This window comes from Anabas testudineus, chromosome 1, assembly GCF_900324465.2.
Source record: "Anabas testudineus chromosome 1, fAnaTes1.2, whole genome shotgun sequence".
NCBI classification, from domain to species: Eukaryota; Metazoa; Chordata; class Actinopteri; order Anabantiformes; family Anabantidae; genus Anabas; species Anabas testudineus.
In genome coordinates, this window is record NC_046610.1 from 1,954,082 (window position 1) to 1,973,515 (window position 19,434).

At 41.3% G+C, this 19,434-nt stretch overlaps 2 protein-coding genes across 3 annotated transcripts in view; both read right to left on the reverse strand.

Annotated features, from left to right (window-relative positions):
• usp34 (ubiquitin specific peptidase 34) overlaps positions 1–2,394 on the reverse strand; it is a 46,260-nt gene extending 43,866 nt beyond the window's left edge. For both annotated transcript variants that reach the window (XM_026359142.1, XM_026359141.1), the window contains exon 1: positions 2,056–2,394. In XM_026359142.1, the coding sequence (XP_026214927.1) occupies positions 2,056–2,098 (43 nt within the window). In that variant the 5' untranslated portion in view covers positions 2,099–2,394. The remainder of the gene's footprint in view (positions 1–2,055) is intronic.
• A 1,401-nt stretch (positions 2,395–3,795) lies between these two features.
• Positions 3,796–19,163, reverse strand: xpo1a (exportin 1 (CRM1 homolog, yeast) a). The gene is made up of 25 exons (XM_026359391.1): positions 18,548–19,163; positions 17,149–17,281; positions 16,808–16,909; positions 16,110–16,182; positions 15,941–16,002; positions 15,800–15,844; positions 15,528–15,709; positions 15,078–15,126; positions 14,711–14,830; positions 13,185–13,313; positions 11,421–11,579; positions 10,172–10,354; positions 9,876–10,014; positions 9,534–9,715; positions 9,189–9,345; positions 8,845–9,008; positions 8,588–8,722; positions 8,114–8,297; positions 7,748–7,854; positions 6,878–7,072; positions 6,596–6,764; positions 6,166–6,300; positions 5,919–6,078; positions 5,244–5,340; positions 3,796–4,697 (listed from the first exon to the last, which is right to left on the reverse strand). Exons 2-25 carry the CDS (start codon positions 17,272–17,274, stop codon positions 4,551–4,553), a joined length of 3,201 nt encoding a protein of 1,066 aa, XP_026215176.1. The 5' UTR covers positions 17,275–17,281; positions 18,548–19,163; the 3' UTR covers positions 3,796–4,550.
• Positions 19,164–19,434: the final 271 nt, after the last annotated feature.

Sequence of the window (19,434 nt, forward strand, 5' to 3'; positions counted from 1 at the left end):
GAAACAGAAATAAAAGCATGCAGGTGTGAGTAATCAAGGTGTATGGATGAGACAGACTTTCATTTGGTGATCATTTGATGTTTTGACCATCTGTGGCCAGCGATCAACCAGTGACACTTGGTTCACATCAATAGGATGTGAGAAGAGTGGAAGCAGAGATGGATGGAATGATAACATAGAAGTGTCCTGTTAGGTTTGGTCATATATCCATCCAAAGAGCAAGAGACTGTGTTTCAGGCTAAGTTGTACTCGCTGCCAAAAGACTGAACGACAGAAAAGGTGAACTGCTCCAATTATCACTCAACGTATTTACAGATAAACACCTCATAAATCCAATGCCCACCACCAACTGAACAAGTGTGGCACACTGTAACATGCACTTTACTACAATACACTTGTACTGTCCTTCACATGCTTATTTTTAAAATGCATCACGAAGTTGCTATATTGTTGTGTACTCACCTGTCATTCTACCTGACTGACAGCACGATACTGAATAAATCAACTACTGGGCTCTCTTGCACAAATATTGCTTATAGATTGTAGGTTAACTCCAACTGCTATATTCTTTAGTAATACTTCTTATTATTTAACTTTCATAATTCCAGTAGAGCCTAGTTATTTTCTTCGTCACTGTGCTGCTGTATTGTGCACATTTCTCAATGGAGATCAATAAAAAAGTGTTAAATGTCTCCTAGTGTACCATGAAAATGACAATTTGTGGCTACAACCCATGTTAACAAATTGACTTTTAAATACACACCCGAATTATAATTTGCAAAAATAGTATGTTTTGGTGCCTTTTGAAGTTTTAATAATTGAGCCCAAGTCAGGTGCAGGATTGCCTGATAAATGCATTCCTGCAGAGCCTCTAGGAGGAGCTTCCACCTCACTCACACACACACACACACACACACACAAGTGCATTACACACAATAGGCTGGAGACACACGGGAAAATGATATATGATAAACTATCCATCGCTGCAACGTAACTGAATTTTTAAAATAGTGTCAGAGGACAAAAAAAGCTTTGTTCAATGTCATGCAGATACCTCTAAAGTGCACCAAGGCCTGGTTAGCACGCCTGGATTAAAGGCTAAGTTTTAGCAATAAAGGCAACCTAGTATTTACATCTGCTGGCTCATGTTGACGTTAGCCCTGTGGGTGAAATAGGGCGATATTACAATGTATGTTTACCACTAAAAAAAGCTCGAAGTAGAGCTAATGTGTTGTAGATATCGGTACAGAAACATATACAAGCTAACGAGGATTAACGATGTGCCAAAATATGCGCCTCGTTGCAGCCATTAATTTTAAGAGCTAGCTTAGTTGCCGACAAACATTCACCCTACTCGATAAAACACACTAAAAATGTCCATAATCCAAAGCAGCAGTGTTAACAGGCAGTGTGTTGTTCGTAGTTAGCAGGCCATTTTGAGCTGTGAATGTGACCGTTCGCAAAACAATGGGTGGCAGCGTAGTGGACAGCTAGCAGACTGACCTGACAAACACATCAAACAAAGTCAGGCTGCTCGCTAGCTAAACCAGCTAACTTAGCTAACTTCCAAATCCGTCAAAACCGTCTTATACCAACGGCGGCATCCTTCACAATCGCCCCTGCACACCATGTTTACGTCCTTTAACTCATGCCTATAATGTCACATACACAACCAATTGTCATGACAGGATTTTGAGCCGATTTAGAGAGCTAGCTTGTTTGACTTCTGTGAGGAGTGTTTGACAGACAGGGCCCAAACTGACTGCCAGTTTGCATGGGAAAATGGCATTTGCATTCATATCAAAACGACACGGCCCGACATGAAGACATAACTGTCTCTACCTGAAAAATGTTCAGAAAGAATGTTTTTACGTGTACTATGTTGTAGCAGCAACGTGCACACAGAAAAGCGAGCTAAGCGAGAATAAACACAAAGTTATATTTTGCTAGCCACCTAGCTAACATGCTCCCATCAAGCTTCAGTGGACAGCGATGCTAACAGCAAACAGCTAGTTCAGCAACGTCTGGTGTAAATAAAACGATTTGTTTACTTACTTTCATTTAAAACCTCCACCAGCTCGGCGCAGTTTTCACACATTGTTCATGAAGAGGAAAACTGAGAGCACCTACTCAAACCATTGCACTGAAACTGTTGTTTGCTGGCAGTTGGTTGTTTTTGGGTGAGAAAAAAAGGCCCAATAGAGGGAGTGATTGGTGAAGGTTATTCCACTAAATGAAACCAGGGGAAATAACAAGGTGTAGAACGTGATTTGCATCCAAGCGAAGTTGATGTACAGCAAAAGTTAAGAGGCACTGGGCGGTAGAAATCGAGTCAGTCTCCAATCTGAGCGTTACTTGAGAGAGTAGCCACAGCAGCCATGTTGAAAAGGAGGAGGGGGGGCGATACAGCGTGTGGAGGGCTCGGCACTTTTCGTGACGTCCCCTTTGAACAATCGGGATTGTTCGGCGATCTCGCGATATTTTAATAATGAAGTAATGTTTACAACCTTTTCTTAAGAATTCAAGGGCAACTGGAAATAATGAATCTAACTATTTTAAAAAGAAAACAGTGTATTCTCAAATATTCATCTTGATATTGAGGTATTAGTTCTACGAAATATCTTAAGCTAGCCTATATTTGATTTCTATAAAAAAACAAACATTAAGACAATACTCAAAGATACTCAAGGTATTGTACTTAAATACCACATTGAAGCTATAACTATACTATATTTATTTGACAGGTTCACTTTGAATTAAAATCAACTTATTATGATGTATTATGAATCAACCACCTGGCGGTACATAAATCCCTATGACCTCCACCTCTAAAGTTACCTCCAGCAACATTTGCTGATTTCCATCCCACTGTCACATCAAAAAGCATAATCCAAAGATCATTTATATGATTCAGCATGAGTACATTTGGTGCTTTAGATCAAATCGTACTTTTCTTAAGTAAAATCTCTTATAAAGCAATTGCACATGTAAAATATAATTTTACCTAATTAAAAATGTGAGTACTTATTTCACTAGAAACACAGGAATAGTACGTAATGTTCCTTCAACTCCAACTCCTTACTTCAACTTGAAAGCTGTTGTTATTGTTGGTTCGAGTACTTATAGCAGTACTCAGTATAGAAGTACGAGTACTTAAAGCAAAGTTGGAATACTTCTTCTTGAAGTGGAGTATTTTGTTAAAGGTGGTTAGAGAAGTATTTGAAGACAGTATTTAACCTTCAGAATGAGTCATGTTAAGTGGATGGATGCAACTTCTTGTAATGCCAAGTTAGTTTTAAGTACATTTACAAACCTAACCCACAGAGAAGAGACTAAAAACCTTTGAAGTGCCGTCAACTGTTAAACAAATTGATCAATAAAGTATATTATTATTAATGTGAAATTAGTTGAGAGTTAATATTTTCATTTTTTTGCCACTAAGGGGACACTGAATAGAAATAACATGAATGTAGATTCAAGTAAATTCTCTTTAGTGGTTCTCGCCTTGAATCTTCATAAACAAAACTTAAAAAGGTCTGAACATGTTTGATTTCTGCAAGAACCTCATTCATGAGGTTGATAATTTATGCTTAGAGAAATCAGTTTTTTTTAGTAGAGTCCTTGTACTTTTGTACTTAACTGTACTTTAACTTGAGTAAAGACTCTGAAGTGGCTCTCTGAGTAATTCTGCCACCTCTGAAAATAATAAACCCATTCTTTGAAACATTGTAGAACAACCTTCAGGCCTTTATGTAAGAAGCAGAATCACACAGGAGGTTTTGTAAAAATAGCCAACTTTATATTCTCAGAGTACTAAGACAGCTTTACAAATAGGATGATATGCACACAGCCTTCCTTCTCATCCCAGTGCAGAGCGGTCCAACTGAAGCTCCGCCTTGCTCACACAGCCACAGTGGGAAAAAAGAAAAAAGAAAAACGCACAACAAACCAAAACAAGGGGAGAAAGGACGCGAACGTCTTCTCCCTGAACATCCCATTCGTCCTGCGCGGTGCACATGGCACATCTGAAACCAGATCGATCTGTCAACTGATCACTGCAAGTGTTTCAATATTGTATCTTACATATTAACAAGGAGGAGGGCAGGTGAACTGAGGGGTGGAGCGGGATTAAAAAACAAAACACCGTTACTTCTATCAGCTTCATGCAGGTGTAAAGGATCCGTGTGGCCAAACAAAGCTTTAATTAGCAAAGAGTTAACAAAAGATGGCATGTTACACAAAAACAACCTCTGTATAAAATAAGTTTGTAGGAAATAAACAAAAGAACTCGCATCAGGGTGGAGAGGATTCAGGGGGGAGGTGGTGGGGACAATTCTCATTTACATATTGACATTGATTTGGTCGACGTACAACCGAGTGCTGGGGTCCTTTCTCTGGCCCCTCATTCTCTTTTCAAACACACACGCTCTCACACAAACACACTTGAAAAGAAAACAATTTATCAATAGGAAGCGTCCTCGCTCTCTTTGTCTCGTCCTCCCTCCACAGTTGTTCTGCACACACTGGCCGCTGCTGCTGCTGCTGCTGCTTCAGTCGCACATCTCCTCCGGCAGCTCGTGGGGGTTCAGGATACCGGGCACCGACATCTGCAGCTTGTGTTTCTCCTCCTGGGCTTGGCGGAGGGACGCCTCCCTCTCCTCCAGGAACAGGTCTGTGGTGTCCTCGCCGGCGAACTCCTGCAGGACAGAAAGGACACAAGCTGAGGCTCAGCACTGCTCACTGCAGGGTTTTATGCTTCAGATTCAAACTAAATTCTGACACAGGTTACAACTTTTCAAATGCTTCCAGATGATCTGTCAGTGCCCGAGGATGTTATATTGGTCACATCTTCCTGTTATGTGTTCTTTCTTTTAGTAAATCAACATGTCTAGTTGCATTTTCCTTCTTCCTTCTATTGTGACCAGCCTTTACTTAAAAAACCTAAGTTAGACCTTAAATGCGATTCAACAACATGCTAGTTTTAGAGTTTGTTTGCTCTTTTCAAGCTGTTTTTAAACTGTGGAACATTTTGGATCAGTTTCCTTTCACATATAGAAAAATCTAAAGAACCTAAATGCATCACTTCGAGCCTTGTCACACACAAACAAAACACACCTGCTCACTTTCCTCTCCTCTTTAAGATCTTGTGTTGTTTGTAGTCTAAAGTTTACTACAGTGTTCAGTTTCTCTTTTTAACTGACATGTTTCCCAGTCTGCTGCTGGTGTTTTCATTTGACACTCACCTTGATCTGCACCAGGAAGTCCCTCAGATGCTCTTTAAAAGCAGGGATGTCCTGATTCAGGCTGAACAGACCCGTTACAAACACCTTCACCTGAGCGCTGGAGATAAGACAGTCAGTCAGAAGAGGCTCAGTAAAAACAGAGGAAATAATGAAACAGTGGACAAAATAACATCTCTAACAAATACAAGCTTCTCTAGAGCCACTAATGTGCCAGTTTCTCTCAATAATTTTTGACAACTTCCTTTTAATGGACGCTGAAGATTATCACTAGTTTCATTTAATCTGAAGACATGTTAGCAATTAGCACACAGTATTTCATGATGTTTTAAAACAGCACAAACAGCCTCAAAACTCATGACATATTTACATGTTTAGTTTATTTTATTGTACAAAACACTTTTAATTTAGAATTATGTTATGAGTGTGAAAATTCTCAGGAATTTGAAAAGTGAACCCAACATCCAGGTTTTGGGGTTTTGTCAGGATCTGTGATTGCTTCTGCAGCCTTGAAGTGTTTTAAAGCCCAGCCCATTCTGTGTCATTTACCTGTAGGTGCTGCACTGGAAATATCCGTTATGTTATTTTTCCATCTACTTCTAACAGCAAATATTATCTAAACATACACGGCTCATGTTATCCCACTGTGGTTCACCTGCTTGGCTGAATCACACTTACTCTTGCAGGTGGGGGAAAGCCGTCTTCAGCAGGTTGGCGATGTATTCCTGCACGTGGGCCTGGTTGTTGTTGGGGCTGGCTGCGCTCAGGGCCACGCTGACCTTCCCCTCCTCCACCAGGTTGAACATGTAGGCCAAGATGGTGGCGTGCATGGTCAGACCTATAGACAGAGAGGCTCATCAGCTTTAAAATCACAAACAACATGTCACACCTTTGATTTAATGACACTCTGCTCCCTCGTCTTTACCTGCAGTGTGAGAGGTATCAGTGACCACAGAGAAGATGTGCTGCAGGATGTCACAGAAATACGTCTGGTAGAAGCTCTGTGCTGCTGCTTCCTCTGCAGACACGTTCTGTAGGAGAGTGTAGAGGATCTGCAGACCTGCAGCAGACAAGAGGACATTCATTAGAAAAGCAGAGAAGTAGTATGTGTGTGATGTTCACTGAAAACTTTTGGTGATGTTCTAGGAAGTCTACAGGGCTCACAAACAGTAATCGTAGGTAAAAAGAAAGATGTCTTAGTGTATCTTTGTTGGATTAATGCCTTTGAGAACATACATCCATCATTTATGTAGCTTTATCTTTATATATGCCTCATGTTGGCTACTTATTTAAACTCTGTCAGTGGACATCTCTAAACTCGATAGCTGAGAAGATGGCTTGATGCCAGCTCAGACCTGTGTCGGCCACGTTCCTCATCGTGTGCTTGAACGCCCAGATGATGGAGTCTAGGATGAGTTTGAACTGGGCCGGGGCAATGGCCAGGAAGGCTGGGAAGCACTGGGAGGTGGCAGCTTGAAGGAGGTAGAAGAAATGAGTTCTGTGTTCTGGGAATTCTTCAAAGTCCTAGTGAGACAAAAGGGGAAAATAAGGGGTCAAACTGTAACTGTGAGAATAAAATAAGTCTTCATTTGCTTTTAAACCAGATTCATCAGTTTGACTAAATGACTCCAACAAACCTTGTTGATCATGTTCAAAGTGCACTCGAAGACTGCGTCAAAGATCTTGGGGATTTCTCCGGTGATGTGGGCTCCCAGCTTATTGACGATGGTTGCCATGGTGCTGAGGACCTCGGGCTCTCTGGCTGCTGGGACGTTTCTCTGGTAGTCGATGAGCACGGCCTCCAGCAGGGGCGGAACAAAGTTCTCTGCCACCTGGAACCACAGAGCAACACGTGAACACGAACATGTTTACAGGCTGTCAGTGAGTTTCACACTGTGTCTACACCAGAATTAGTAGAAATGTAAAGTTCAAAGACAACGCACAGTGTTTGTCAAGTGTTCTATGAGATTAGGAATAGATAAAAATCTTCTGCCAAATAATTTAAATGTACAAGTTTAACAGGTTGGTACTAAATATGGGACTGATTGCTCCTTTTGGTGTTGACACAGCATCAGAACTTTATATAATTTGGCACAAGCTTAATTTTCATGACTGAACCATTTATGGTCAATAAAGCACAATGAAAATGTTTTAGAAACAAAAAGCACGTTTTGCATTTTTAATGTGGAGTTTTTAAAAAATTAATATTAATTAACAATTAATACTTGTGTTTAAGAGATATTTGTAGTTTTGGTTGCAGTTAGTTACAGTAATTATAAATGTTATAACTGTCAACTGAGAAACAACTGGGCATCGTTTCAAAACTGTTACTCTAGGTTTCTGTTTGCTGTAGCAGCACCGGTCTTGTTGCAGCTAGAGGAAGACGGAGGGTTGTGTGGAAAACTGCTAAAAATACAATCTATTAAACACAGATTTAAATATAAATAAACATTTAAAAACTGTTGCTACAGACGAGACTGGAAACAACTCAGCGAGGGCAGACTCACCATCTGAGGGTCGTTGGAGCGACTGACCCAGCCTGAGATCAGCTTCAACGTCTCTCTCTTCACCGTCCTCATGCTTCTGATCAGAGGCTGCTTAGTCACCATCTCACCTGTGTAAATAACACATTGACTTAAAAAAAGCAGGAAACATAAATGGCTGAAGACTTTTATTGGAGACATACTCAGAAAGGATTTTTACTACTTTACTTAAAATCTTTTTATATTTACAGATGAAAATAAAGCATTTTTTGGATTTTGCACCCACGTTACACAGATTTTTCACGGTTTAATTATGTTGTTCTCTTTTCACTTCGGTTCTAAATGAAATAAAAATATTTTGCATTTACTAGGGAGCAGACAGGAACTAACCATTGGTCTGAACAGCCGATGAGATGTTTTCACTCAGACATTTGTAGACGTTTAGCATGTCAAGGTAGATTCGTCCCAGCTGGACAACGAAGGGATGACCAACAGCTTTACAGGCTCTGACATTTGTCTTCAGGATGCTGCCCAGCTGACGCACCGTCTCTGCGTCCTTCAGGATGTCCACATTCTGCAGCGTCCACAATTTAGCATAATTAGAAATGTTGGACAAACATTTACATTTAGTTATTTGGCAGAAACTTTTATCCACACCAACACAAGAAATGATCTAAGCCAAGAACACGACTTTAAAGTGAAACTGTTTCAGTTGCATGGGGTAAGTGGAATTTTTTTAAGGTTTTAAGAAAGGTTTGGAAGAGTTTGAGAGAGAGAGAGAGAGGCAGCTGAGCGTGCAGGGGTGGGAAGGTCATTCCACCATTGTGGAACCACAAACATCTCAGTCCTGCTGTCCGTCCTCACCTTAGTGGCCTGCTGGATAATGCTGTCCCACACCTGGTTCGGCAGCAGCATGTACTTCTCTATGAGAAGCTCCTGAACTGCCTGGTCTGTCTGGGCCCCAATCATGTAGCCCACTGCCTCATAAAAAGTGTGCACCTGCAGAGACATGAGGCAGAGGGTCAACCGCGACAAAATAAAACACTATTGCCATGAAACATTTAAGACTGGGCCAGTAGTAAATCACGACAGAACTAAATAAGTCCAGAGTGAAGACTGACCTGCTGCGGCTGCAGGTCGCAGATGATGGTGTTGATGTTGTTGAGGATCTCATCAATAAAGGGCATTACCTCTCCCACCTGGACCTGGACAAAATGACGCCGGCACTTCTGGGCGATCTTAATGAAGGTGTCACACGCCATGTCCTGAACACCGTCGTGGGTTTCTGTGTGAGGACAACATGGGATAAAACACAGCAATTCACGATGAAAAGATTCTTTCTACTGCATCTAATACATCCAGTAAACACGTTCATTCCAAATACTTAAAATACCAGATTTAGAGAATGATTATAGCAAAGGTTTTAATCTGATCTTGGAGAATTTGGTCTTTTACAGTTTCTCACCGTGCATGAACTCAAACAGCTTGTTGACGACAGTCTTGAGGAACTTCCAGTGGGCTCTAAGGAAGCGAGGATACTGACCAACGATGTACATGATGTTGGACGCTATGATGGCCTTGTTGTCTTTCCCTCTCTTCTGTTCACATAAGCCAAGCAGGTCCTGAGTGTACAACATGTGGGTTATTATGTGATTTTGTGTTGGCTCATTCATGAAACTGGAATGAGCAGGATTTAGTCAAACAAGCGCTTCTAGTACCAGACACCACTGATTGGCTACTGGTAGCTGGACTAACTAATGAGATCCAGCTTAATGTCGATATGATTACCACTATTCTGTTTGTGTCCCACCTTGATGACAGTCACCAGGAACCTCTTCTCGTCCTCCTCGTGCATCGCCCCGCTGATGGAGCCGATGGCCCAGCAGAGCATGTTTAGGTTCCTCCACGACCACTCGGTACCGTTCACCTGGTTGTGGAGCTTCTCTGTCATGATGCGTTCAGTGTCGGCATAGTCCAGATGAGTCAGATACACTACACATCAAAACAGAGAAGAGTGAATTAATGGTCACATAAGCAGTTAGCAGGCTCCTGGATTACAAGGTTTCAAATAACCGAGTCACTGTTTCCAACAAACAGCAAGTCAAGCTAGTTTTTTGCTTGTATTCATCATCCCAGATACAAAGAAACTAACCAAGAGTCTCCCTCATGTTCTTGTAGAGGTTGATGGCGTCTGTGTCCTTCATGAACTCCCTGACCACCTCACCCTGGTCATTCTCCACCACCAGCACCTCCTCTGGTTTGGCCATGCGGCTCACCATCAGCAAACGCACCTGCAAAAAGCAGAGGAAGAGGATGGATGTGAGAGTCTGCAACAGTCTCCAATAGTCATCCCACCAACCTTCCTAATTATCTAAAGCATCATTATGTGAAATGCTTTAGTAAAGACTGGAACATGGGGGACACACTCAGAGGATCAGTTTATCCTACCTGGGAGAGAACAGGCAAGTAGAGGTGCCTGCGTGGAGGGACGTCAGACAGCAGTGGGGTGCTGGATGTGGAGAAGGGACTCTCTCTGTAGAGCTCCGCTGCCAGGTGGTTCCAGTACTCGAGACAGATCTTAAAGATCTCCGTCTCCTCCACCTCTGACACTAGCAGCATGAAGTGCAGGGCCTGGGGACATGGCAAAGTGTGGTGAGGTCACAATATCAAAATATCAGTAACTGTGACAACTCTGCAGTATGTTGCACAAATCAAATCACATTTTCCACTACAATCAAATTCAACATAAGAAACACTGTGTCTACACGAAGTCATGGAAATACGTAACAGTACTTTTCTCTCTTTACTGTCCGTCCAGACTGAAACTGCAGTTTTCATCCACTCAAGTGGAGCTTTTCCAAACCAGCCTCTGGAGTGTGTAAATCAGACTGCTAGCTTAATATTAGCAGCGGGAAAAGGAAACAGGTGGTGGCAGGATTTTACTCATAAAAGCGGTCTGGACGGATAAAGACGCTTCATTTGCTTGTTCACCGTTAATGATCTAAAGGGAGAGGGAGTGAAAATAGCACAACATGACGTCTTTGCTTGTTTTCTGAGGTTCGCTTGGTTGTCACTCTTCTAAGTCCAAGCACGCTCAGTAAGGGGAGAATGACCTGTCTTCCTGTCTATCTGCATTTTAATGTGGACCTAATGTAGACATAGCATTAGATCAACAAGTAGTGTAGACTGTCTTACATACGTATCTGAATGAGGAAGTTCAACTGCTCAGTTCACAAAATGACCAAAGAAAAGTCAGTCATGATGCAAAGTGGATATTAAACTCTGGCTAGAGGTTTTTGGGTGAGTGACTGATGCTTGTGTTTAACATTACAGGTCTGACAGGACTTCACTTCAGTTTCCTCATTAAACATCATCATCCATATGTCTGTACATGAACAGCCAGCCACAGAAAAGGTGGCCTTCCCCACTGCAATCTGTCTCATATTTAAGTTACACCACAGATGAGCAGGAAACAGGAGAGAGGCAGGGAAGGCAGCTTCTGGATATGAGGGGGAGTTTTCTTTTCAACAACCCTAAAGAGGATATGGAAATGACTAAACCACCAGCAGAGTGTTTGTTTATTGAACCAACTGTTCCACAGGATAAATGACACTCAGTTCGTACAGGGAGAAGAGTTCTTTATGCACTGAAAGGCCTGCTGTGTTTTAACAGACACAGCTCTGCCTTGTCCTCCTACCTCCATGAGGGTCTCCCTCAGGTTGGGTCTCTTCTCGATGAGCTGGCCGTGTTCTTTCAGGAAGGTGCAGAGGAACAAGCTGAGGTTCTGGATGAAGTTTTGTTCGTCGTCCTTCCCGTTGGCATAGGCCACTCTGATGTTAGTGTTCAGAGGCAGCATCTGGCCAAACGACAAAACATTACTTCACAGCCTCATCTTTATTTATTTATGCTCAAGCTTCAGTTTAGTTGCTGTAATCAGATCTACAGAGTGTTTAGTTTGAGGACGCTGAATTTACAGTAAATGGTTTTAGTCTTTAACCACTGAGCTACGAGACCACCTCAGAAAATCACAGCATCAATTCAAAAGTTTAAACAAAGCAACTCAGCAAAAATGTCAGCAGAGATGAGATTAAATACTTTGACTCTGTGTTAAGATGTTTTTTTGTTTTTTGTGATTGTGACCACGCCAAAGCATCTCAGAAAAATCTCACAGAGAAAGGATAAGCCTTTTTTATATTTGCTGTCAAACACTTAAGGTAATAACTCACTAAAACTATTCAAACTCTACTCAGTGAACTGTGAAGAGCACAGGAAAAAAAAAAAACTTTCACATAAACAGGCATGCCTTCAGTAAGCAGAAAAAGAAGATGTGACAGTAGACACACTGATGAGGCTCTGGAACTTCTGCTAAATACAAATAAAACACTCTGACTTAAAGTCTGCTAGCACCTCTTACAGTTCAAAAGTTTGGGTATCATACCAATTAGAAATGTCTTAACAGCAGCAGCTGCAGCAGGGGGAGCTGTTCACATGAGTGTGCACATGAAGGTAAATACTGAGACCATTTGAACACATCTCCAATGCATCTTTTCCATAGTTTTTTAGCACTTGGTCTTCTTGTTTTTCTTCTTTTTTTTATTGCACCTGCTATAAACCCAACATCTAAAGTTTTTTGTCCTCTAAACAATGATTGTTAGCCAGCTCAAGTTCTAGCTTCATTTTCGTTTTCTGTGACTTTACTCGATTAATTCAGCAAAGCTTTTGTTAATTTATAGACTCTAAAAAAGCTTCTGTTTGTGGCCATACCTTTAGCATCAGGTAGGCTGCATAAACATACTCTCTCCAGGTGTGTCAAGGGTGTAAGCAACTACACCTGTGATCAGTGGTCAGATTTGATATATACAGTTAAAGTGAATCCAATTCCTTCAGTGCCACCTGGAGAGAGACAATAGGTCTAAATCCTGCTGAATTCAAACTAACAACATTTCTCTAGTATTTATTAATACTCAAAAAAACTTTAAAAAGACGTCATAATATTTTTATTAAGATAATATTTTTGCTTAAAAACGTATCCACAATGAGATTTGTTTATGTGACTGTTGCTGTAAAATAAACTGTTGACAACAAAAACTAACAAACGATGCAAAGAGTTTCAATCATACTTGACAACTGCTGAGTTTCTGGAATTCCCCCATTTGTTGTCAACTTTGTTTTTCCATCAGAAATGTTGAGTTATTTGTGTCCATTTGTAATAACAGTGAACAAAAGAAAAGTGTTCACTCACACAGTTTAGTGAAGTGTGTGCACAATAACAGGCTGACAGCAAGTCTAGTATGTTTTCCTGCACACTTGTGTGGGGTAGGAAACTGTGTGGCAGGAGGATGTTTGCACAGTGTGTGCATGTAATAACAGTGTGGATGTATGTAAGTGTGTGTGTGTGTGTGTGTGTGTGTAATCATGCTGAGTGCAATTAACTTAAGCACCACTCCAAATGATTGTGTACCTGTTTGAGCTGGCACATGGTGAGGGTAAAGAGGCTGACAAACTGCTCCTCGTACTGGTTGACGCTCACTCCGGCGATCTCCGTCAAACATTTTAGTGTCACGTTGCGAAACATGGGCACGTTCAAGAACTGAAACACAGAACCACAGTGAACCACTGGTTTAACTGTACTGTCTACATTAAATGTCAGTGTTCCTACTAGTTTTTCTCATTGTAAAATGAACTTTTAGAATTCTGTTTAAATTAGCGCTGTTTGATACTGATAACAAATTATACTATACTATGATAAGTCAAATTGTCTGCACCGTCTGCAGGTTTGAATTGGGACCATGTCTTCAGCGATGTTAATTACCGATGTTGTTTGTTATGTTCTGCCATCTGTTGTACTTCTTGTTGTATTGCACTTTTTTGCAGGATGATTCTGCAGTGGGCCTTAGCTGATTTAGGTTTATTGTGGACCAGCTAACCTTGGACACTTTACATACTCTTCATATTCTGTGCAGTGGTTAGTTCACATTTAATGAAAAAGACACCATCTTGTCTTTTCCAAAGTAAACTGGGTCCACATGGATAATGATGATCTACATCTAGCTAATAAACGTGGTCCACCTATACCAGGGTAGAACACTGCATATAGTGCACACTATGCTTTAGTCTATCCCACTGAGCTAAATGACGCAGACTCTCATAGCATGCTTTTCTTTGTTTATACTGGATGTCAGCTCCTACATTGTTGAAACAAAAACAAAGATATATTAACATAGATTACTTATATTGCCGTGGCCTACCATCGGTAGGGGTCCTTAGGCAAGACCTCCTCACACTTACCCTGCCTATCCTTGTACCCTACTTGTAAGTTTGGATAAAAGCATCTGCTTAATGACTAAAAAAAATCTATTAATCCACTCTTTATTTACAACGCGGACTGGAGACAGGTGCAAATGTCTCTACGGTGAGCCAGTTAAATTGGTCTTTGCAGATGAAACCAGTGAGTTTTCAGTTTAAACCAAAGTTTTGTCAATTTTCTGGTCAAATAACATCACTAAGCAACCAGTTCCTGCTTAATGGTTTTGAACCAAATCAATGTTTTCCAAATATTTGCAAATTTCATGTACATTCAATGTTATGACAACACAACAAGCCTCACTGACCAACATCTTCTTAAGAAAAGTCTTAAGAAGGATTCATCACTGCACTGTCTTTTATATTCTAGTTTTTCCTATTTAGCACACAGAGGTGCTCGTGTGTGCACAGATTCTGTTCTAAACTAAGAACAAATCCCAAATAAGAAAACACTAGTACATGTCAAAACCTTAAATGGGTCTTGGGAAATTTCATAAAAAATGGTGAATGAGGCCCAGTCGGAGCGACGTAACGTGTATGTTTCATTAGTTTGCAGACACTAAACACCAGCACATGCACGTAGGTTATTCATCATATTTAACATTTACTGAATCATATCAAATACGCAGTCAAATTTCATCATTTAAAATTCAAATAGTATTAGTGTTAGATCAGTGTGTTTACCTTGTAGACCAGAGTGCTGATGAGTTTGGTCTCAAAGATATAACCTAAAGGAATCCAGTTCAGAAAGCGCAGGAGAGTCTCGAGTGTGGCATGGACCAGCGGAGCATTCTGGGAATTTTCCTACGCAGAAGAAAAAGGTAAACACAGTTAGCTTCAAGATATGTGGCCAAATATCTGCTGCATCACAGTTGTAAGGGACTATGAGGAGGATGGAGCTCTTATTGTGAAAAAGCCCAGTGTGGGAGTGTGTTCCTGTCTGGAATTGACATAAATAATGAGTCCTTCTGCAGAAAAAGACTGTACAGATGTATTTACTGAAACATAAGAGGCAGAATCTGAGAACTGATAGGTGTCTGCTGCGTCTTACCATCACAAACTGGCACAGCTGGAATATCTGGGAGAACTCATTGCACATGCTGAAACACAGAGATATTCCAATATTAGTGATGGCAGAGTCATGTGTTACTGTAACATGCACAGTTTTCATTACTGCACATTTAAAGCAGAAAATTCTTTAATTATCAATACTAGTTATTTGTGTATGACAAGGACACAAACAAGAGGCCCCTCACTTCTTCCAGGTGATTAAACCGGGACAGGGATTTTAATCATGTACAAAAACTGAAAAACACGAACAGGAGTCAACCCCACAACTATAATCTATTTCCTTCATCCTAGTCCCTTGTAGTAGTTTCCTGCCCCAACTGATCAGTACATCAGTACAATAAATGTGTAAACAACAGACAGTACACAGACTCTGTGAACCTGTCACCTATTCCATTAGCACAATGCATCAGTAATCATCTTTTTAAGTTACCTGTCTTTCAGGTGCTTGGCCTTCACCTGGGTCATCTGGCCACTTGAGAAGTCAAAAACCTCCTCGCTGAGCAGTTTGAGAATGATCATGTTGTTCTGACAGAGGCTCTCACTGGTCCGACTCGCACCCACGATATCGCTGATGAATGTGGGCCAGTGTTTGGGCCATTCCTGCTTCAGGATCTAAACCAGTCCAGAGAGGAGGAGCTTTGTGTTACTGGCCTTTTCAGTTTGTGACAACTGTTTATGTAGCATATATTAAAGTCTGTTTACCTGTACAAGGATCATGTTGAGCTTTGAAATGTACACTCCCTCTTTCTGCAAATAAATACAAACAGTCACATCAGTATCAAGCAGAAATTCACATCACATGAGCAGGTGAAAGAGCAGCATCTTGCATGAATCAAGCCTCACCTCCAGGTTTGCAGGATCAGAAGACGTCTTGATAATTAACCCGACAACATATTTCTTGATTCCTGAAAACAAGGCATGTGTTTTTTATTGGATAATCCAAATAGCATTTCCCTATTTACAAACTGAAAAACGTCTCTGTAACACTGGTTTAACGTTAGACAGATTTTACCTTCACACTGATGTCTTGGGAGAATCTTCCAGCGTGTCTTTATGACTGCTTCTAAAATCTGCAGTGCATAATACTGAGAGGAAAGAGATTTATTAGAGCTAATTGACAACAAAGGCCAACCACAGTGTATTATCTGTTCTGTAGTGTCTGTCTTAGAAGATGTATGATCCACACATGCTGGAAAAAAAAAACTGACATACACATAGCTTTGGCAACACAGTATGTGCAGCGATGTCTGAAAATCACCACAGGGGTGTAATATTTTAGGGAACAGATACATTTTTCAGATAATTTTACCACCTATACGTTTATCTATTCAAAAGAAAAACTCCGTCTGTGATGAATTAACTAAAAGAAAAACAAAGTATTTAACCTTAAGCAGCCCTAACTGAACATATAGCAACAGCAACACTAAGTGAAACTCAAAAATCTCAGTAGAATTCAGCTTTTATCAGCTCTGGCAATAATATAATCAGCAATGCAAACATGCAGCAAACAGAGAAAAGGTAATAATTTAGCAAATAGCCACCTCCATCACTAAGAATTAAACTTCCACTGACTGAGGGAAAAAATACAGTGGAGCTTTACTGGCCTTGTAAATAAACTGATAAGCAGCAGCTCATATACATTATTGGTCTGCCCCTGAGACACTCCTCTCCTCTCCTCTGGTAAAATGTTAATATGTAGACGGTCCCTACTTTAGTTTTCATGTTCTGAGAGAACTCCAGGATGGTGTCGACCCTCGTCCAGGCATCTGGATGGTCCTTCAGGTTGGTGAGCACCTCCTGTGCCACTCGTTGCTACATGATGAACAGAAGACATTCAATGAAGACAAGCGCTGACTGAATACTTTCTGGCCCAACAGCACAATACGGTGCAAAGTAATTTTAAAAATGACACATTACAGGTCGTATTTTAAAGGTCGTATTAAGGGATACTTTAATGGTGGATGCTCCATATTGGATTAGACCTTCTTATATTCCTCCATGATGATGTTCATCAACACATTCTTAGATTTTGCCACAGTACAAATACTCACCTGAGATCCAATGTCATGGTACATGGAGTTGACAACATTGTCCAGCAGGGTGATGTCCAGCTTCTGACTGAAGTCCAGCAGCTGTCTGGCTGGATGATCTGACAACATCGTCATTTCTGCTGGCATAGAGCTTCTGGGGGATGAGGAGGAGAAATTATTTACCTTCCATTTAACTTTCTGCCATGATTTAATCTCTCACAATGGAAACATATAAACATCTACAGGCAGAGTTCGATGAGAAAGTCTGAGGATACTGTAACATAAACTACACATTAAAGTAATATTTAAGACTGCACTGCTCCTAGGTGAGAAGTCTTTAGTGGCACTGACAATGTTAACTCCTCTTTAGATAAATCTACATCACCTTTAGTTTTATTTACCTATCTACTGGTCAGAGGCTTGTTTTACTGAATCTGCAGCTATTGTTCACCTGTAACAAACATTGTGGTGCTTCAGGTTTTCAGTTTGAGAACAAATAAACATCAGGGACATTGACACTGGGAAACTAAGCAGAGCTTAGTCCAATTCTTCTGAGTGAAGCTGGACTTTCTGAGTGTCCGATCACAGCTAGACTGAGGGGTTCTAGGGAGCCAGTGCATAGCCCCTTCAGCAGCCTTTGTGAAAACTGGCCCAGCTGTATCCAAAGCACAAGCAGGCACAAAAGGCGACTGCAGCATCAGAAGATCAATACATCCAACTTTGTTCAAAAATTAGAGGAAAAGCAGCTTCAACAAAGTTGCTAAATAAACGATATGAAGAACACAAGGCTGTGGTCAACAGAGGTGCTCTTCAAATGCAGCTTCAGAGTGTATTCCTCTCAGCTGGATTACCTCATGTCACCTGTACACCCCTAGTTATTACAGATTACAGTAAGGATGCCAGAAAGGAGAGCTGCTATCATCATGTCAGAACCTGGGGATCTGTAAAATGCTCTTTAAGGGACGTAATCCCTCTTGGAAAGAAGAGTGTGATGAGGAGAATTACAATCACGGTACATGTTTGTCCCAACTTTATAGCTGTTAGTCAGAAACAAGTTCTTCTTGCTCAGCTAAATGTGTCACGGAAGCCACCCTGAAACCTCGTGGTCCATTTATGACAGAAATAACACAGAAGGTGAAACGACGCCCCCAGCTGGTCAACCGGGTGCGTGGAGCTCCATGCAGCTCAGCCCGAGTGATAGACCTGTTTAGCGACTATTGAGAACAATTAAAATTCGTTAACGATGGTGGAAACATGCTGTGGAGAGACTTGTCCCCTGCTATACAGTGTTTAATGTCCCGTTTAGTCAGTGTAACGGCGGCCGTTAGCTAACCCCCAGGCAAAAACACCACTTTAGAAAGTGACGGGTGCTAACGTTAGCTCACGCTGGGTAAGTTAACGTCGATCGGGCTTAACTTACCTGGTGTGTCCTGTCCGCTTGTAGAAAACAATTACCGGTCAACAGACGTGACTTGCAGCTGAAGATCGAAGTATTAATCCCTTTCAATGCGCTGAAAAGTGTCCAACGTTATCTCATGGCACACGTTTACACAGGTCCCAACCTCCGATCGCCCTAAGCTAATGTTAGCGTTCCTGGGCGACACTAACAGCGCTAATTCAAAAATACCGTTAAGTTACGTTCTAGCGTTGTTTTATAATCTCTCAGCAGTTCACCGGGGTATTCTTTGTTGTCTTCAAACACTCTGAAAAATCTTTCTTTAGCTATCAGTCACCACCGAGTCCCATCGGGCTAATAGCAACTTAGCCTGCTAATGGAAAAGTCAATGATGATTCAGGTCTGCTGGCTAATGTAACGTTGAGCTAAGCTAACAACACAGATTCACGGAGTCACACTTGGAGCCGTATTCCGGGTCATAATCACGAACTGAAAAAGTCTGGTTTTTATTTCTGTTTCTATTCGCACACACTGTTGGAGAGCAGAGATGTTTTAATGCGTGCAAGAGTGCTCTTCCTCTAAGCTCATGCTTCCAACCACGGACCGGTTGGAACCGGTTGAGACCGGGATTTTCATTCTCGGTGTTTCGGCCCGTCGCACGCCGCGTAAAATTTGGACCATGTACACGCCCACTCACCATCCGATTGGCTTTGGCGGCGCTAGCGTCACGCTCTGCCATAGGCTGAGCGGAGCTGTCAATCTGAGCCACCCTCCCTCCCTCAGTGTTTGACCTCTAAAGCAACTGAGTACATTTACTGCAGTACTACACTTAAGTACACTTTTTTGTGTACTTTGAGTATTTAGTTGGTTTTACTCTACTACAGTTCAGAGGGAAATATTTTTCTGCACTA

Coding starts and splice junctions, on each gene's coding strand:
- xpo1a (XM_026359391.1), bottom strand. CDS start 17,274: ATGCCAGCAGAAATGACGATGTTGTCAGATCATCCAGCCAGACAGCTG. Junction 11,580..13,184: donor CCATGTGCCAGCTCAAACAG/GTACACAATCAT, acceptor TCGTTTGGCCAG/ATGCTGCCTCTGAACACTAA. Junction 9,346..9,533: donor TCCTGGTGACTGTCATCAAG/GTGGGACACAAA, acceptor TTGTACACTCAG/GACCTGCTTGGCTTATGTGA.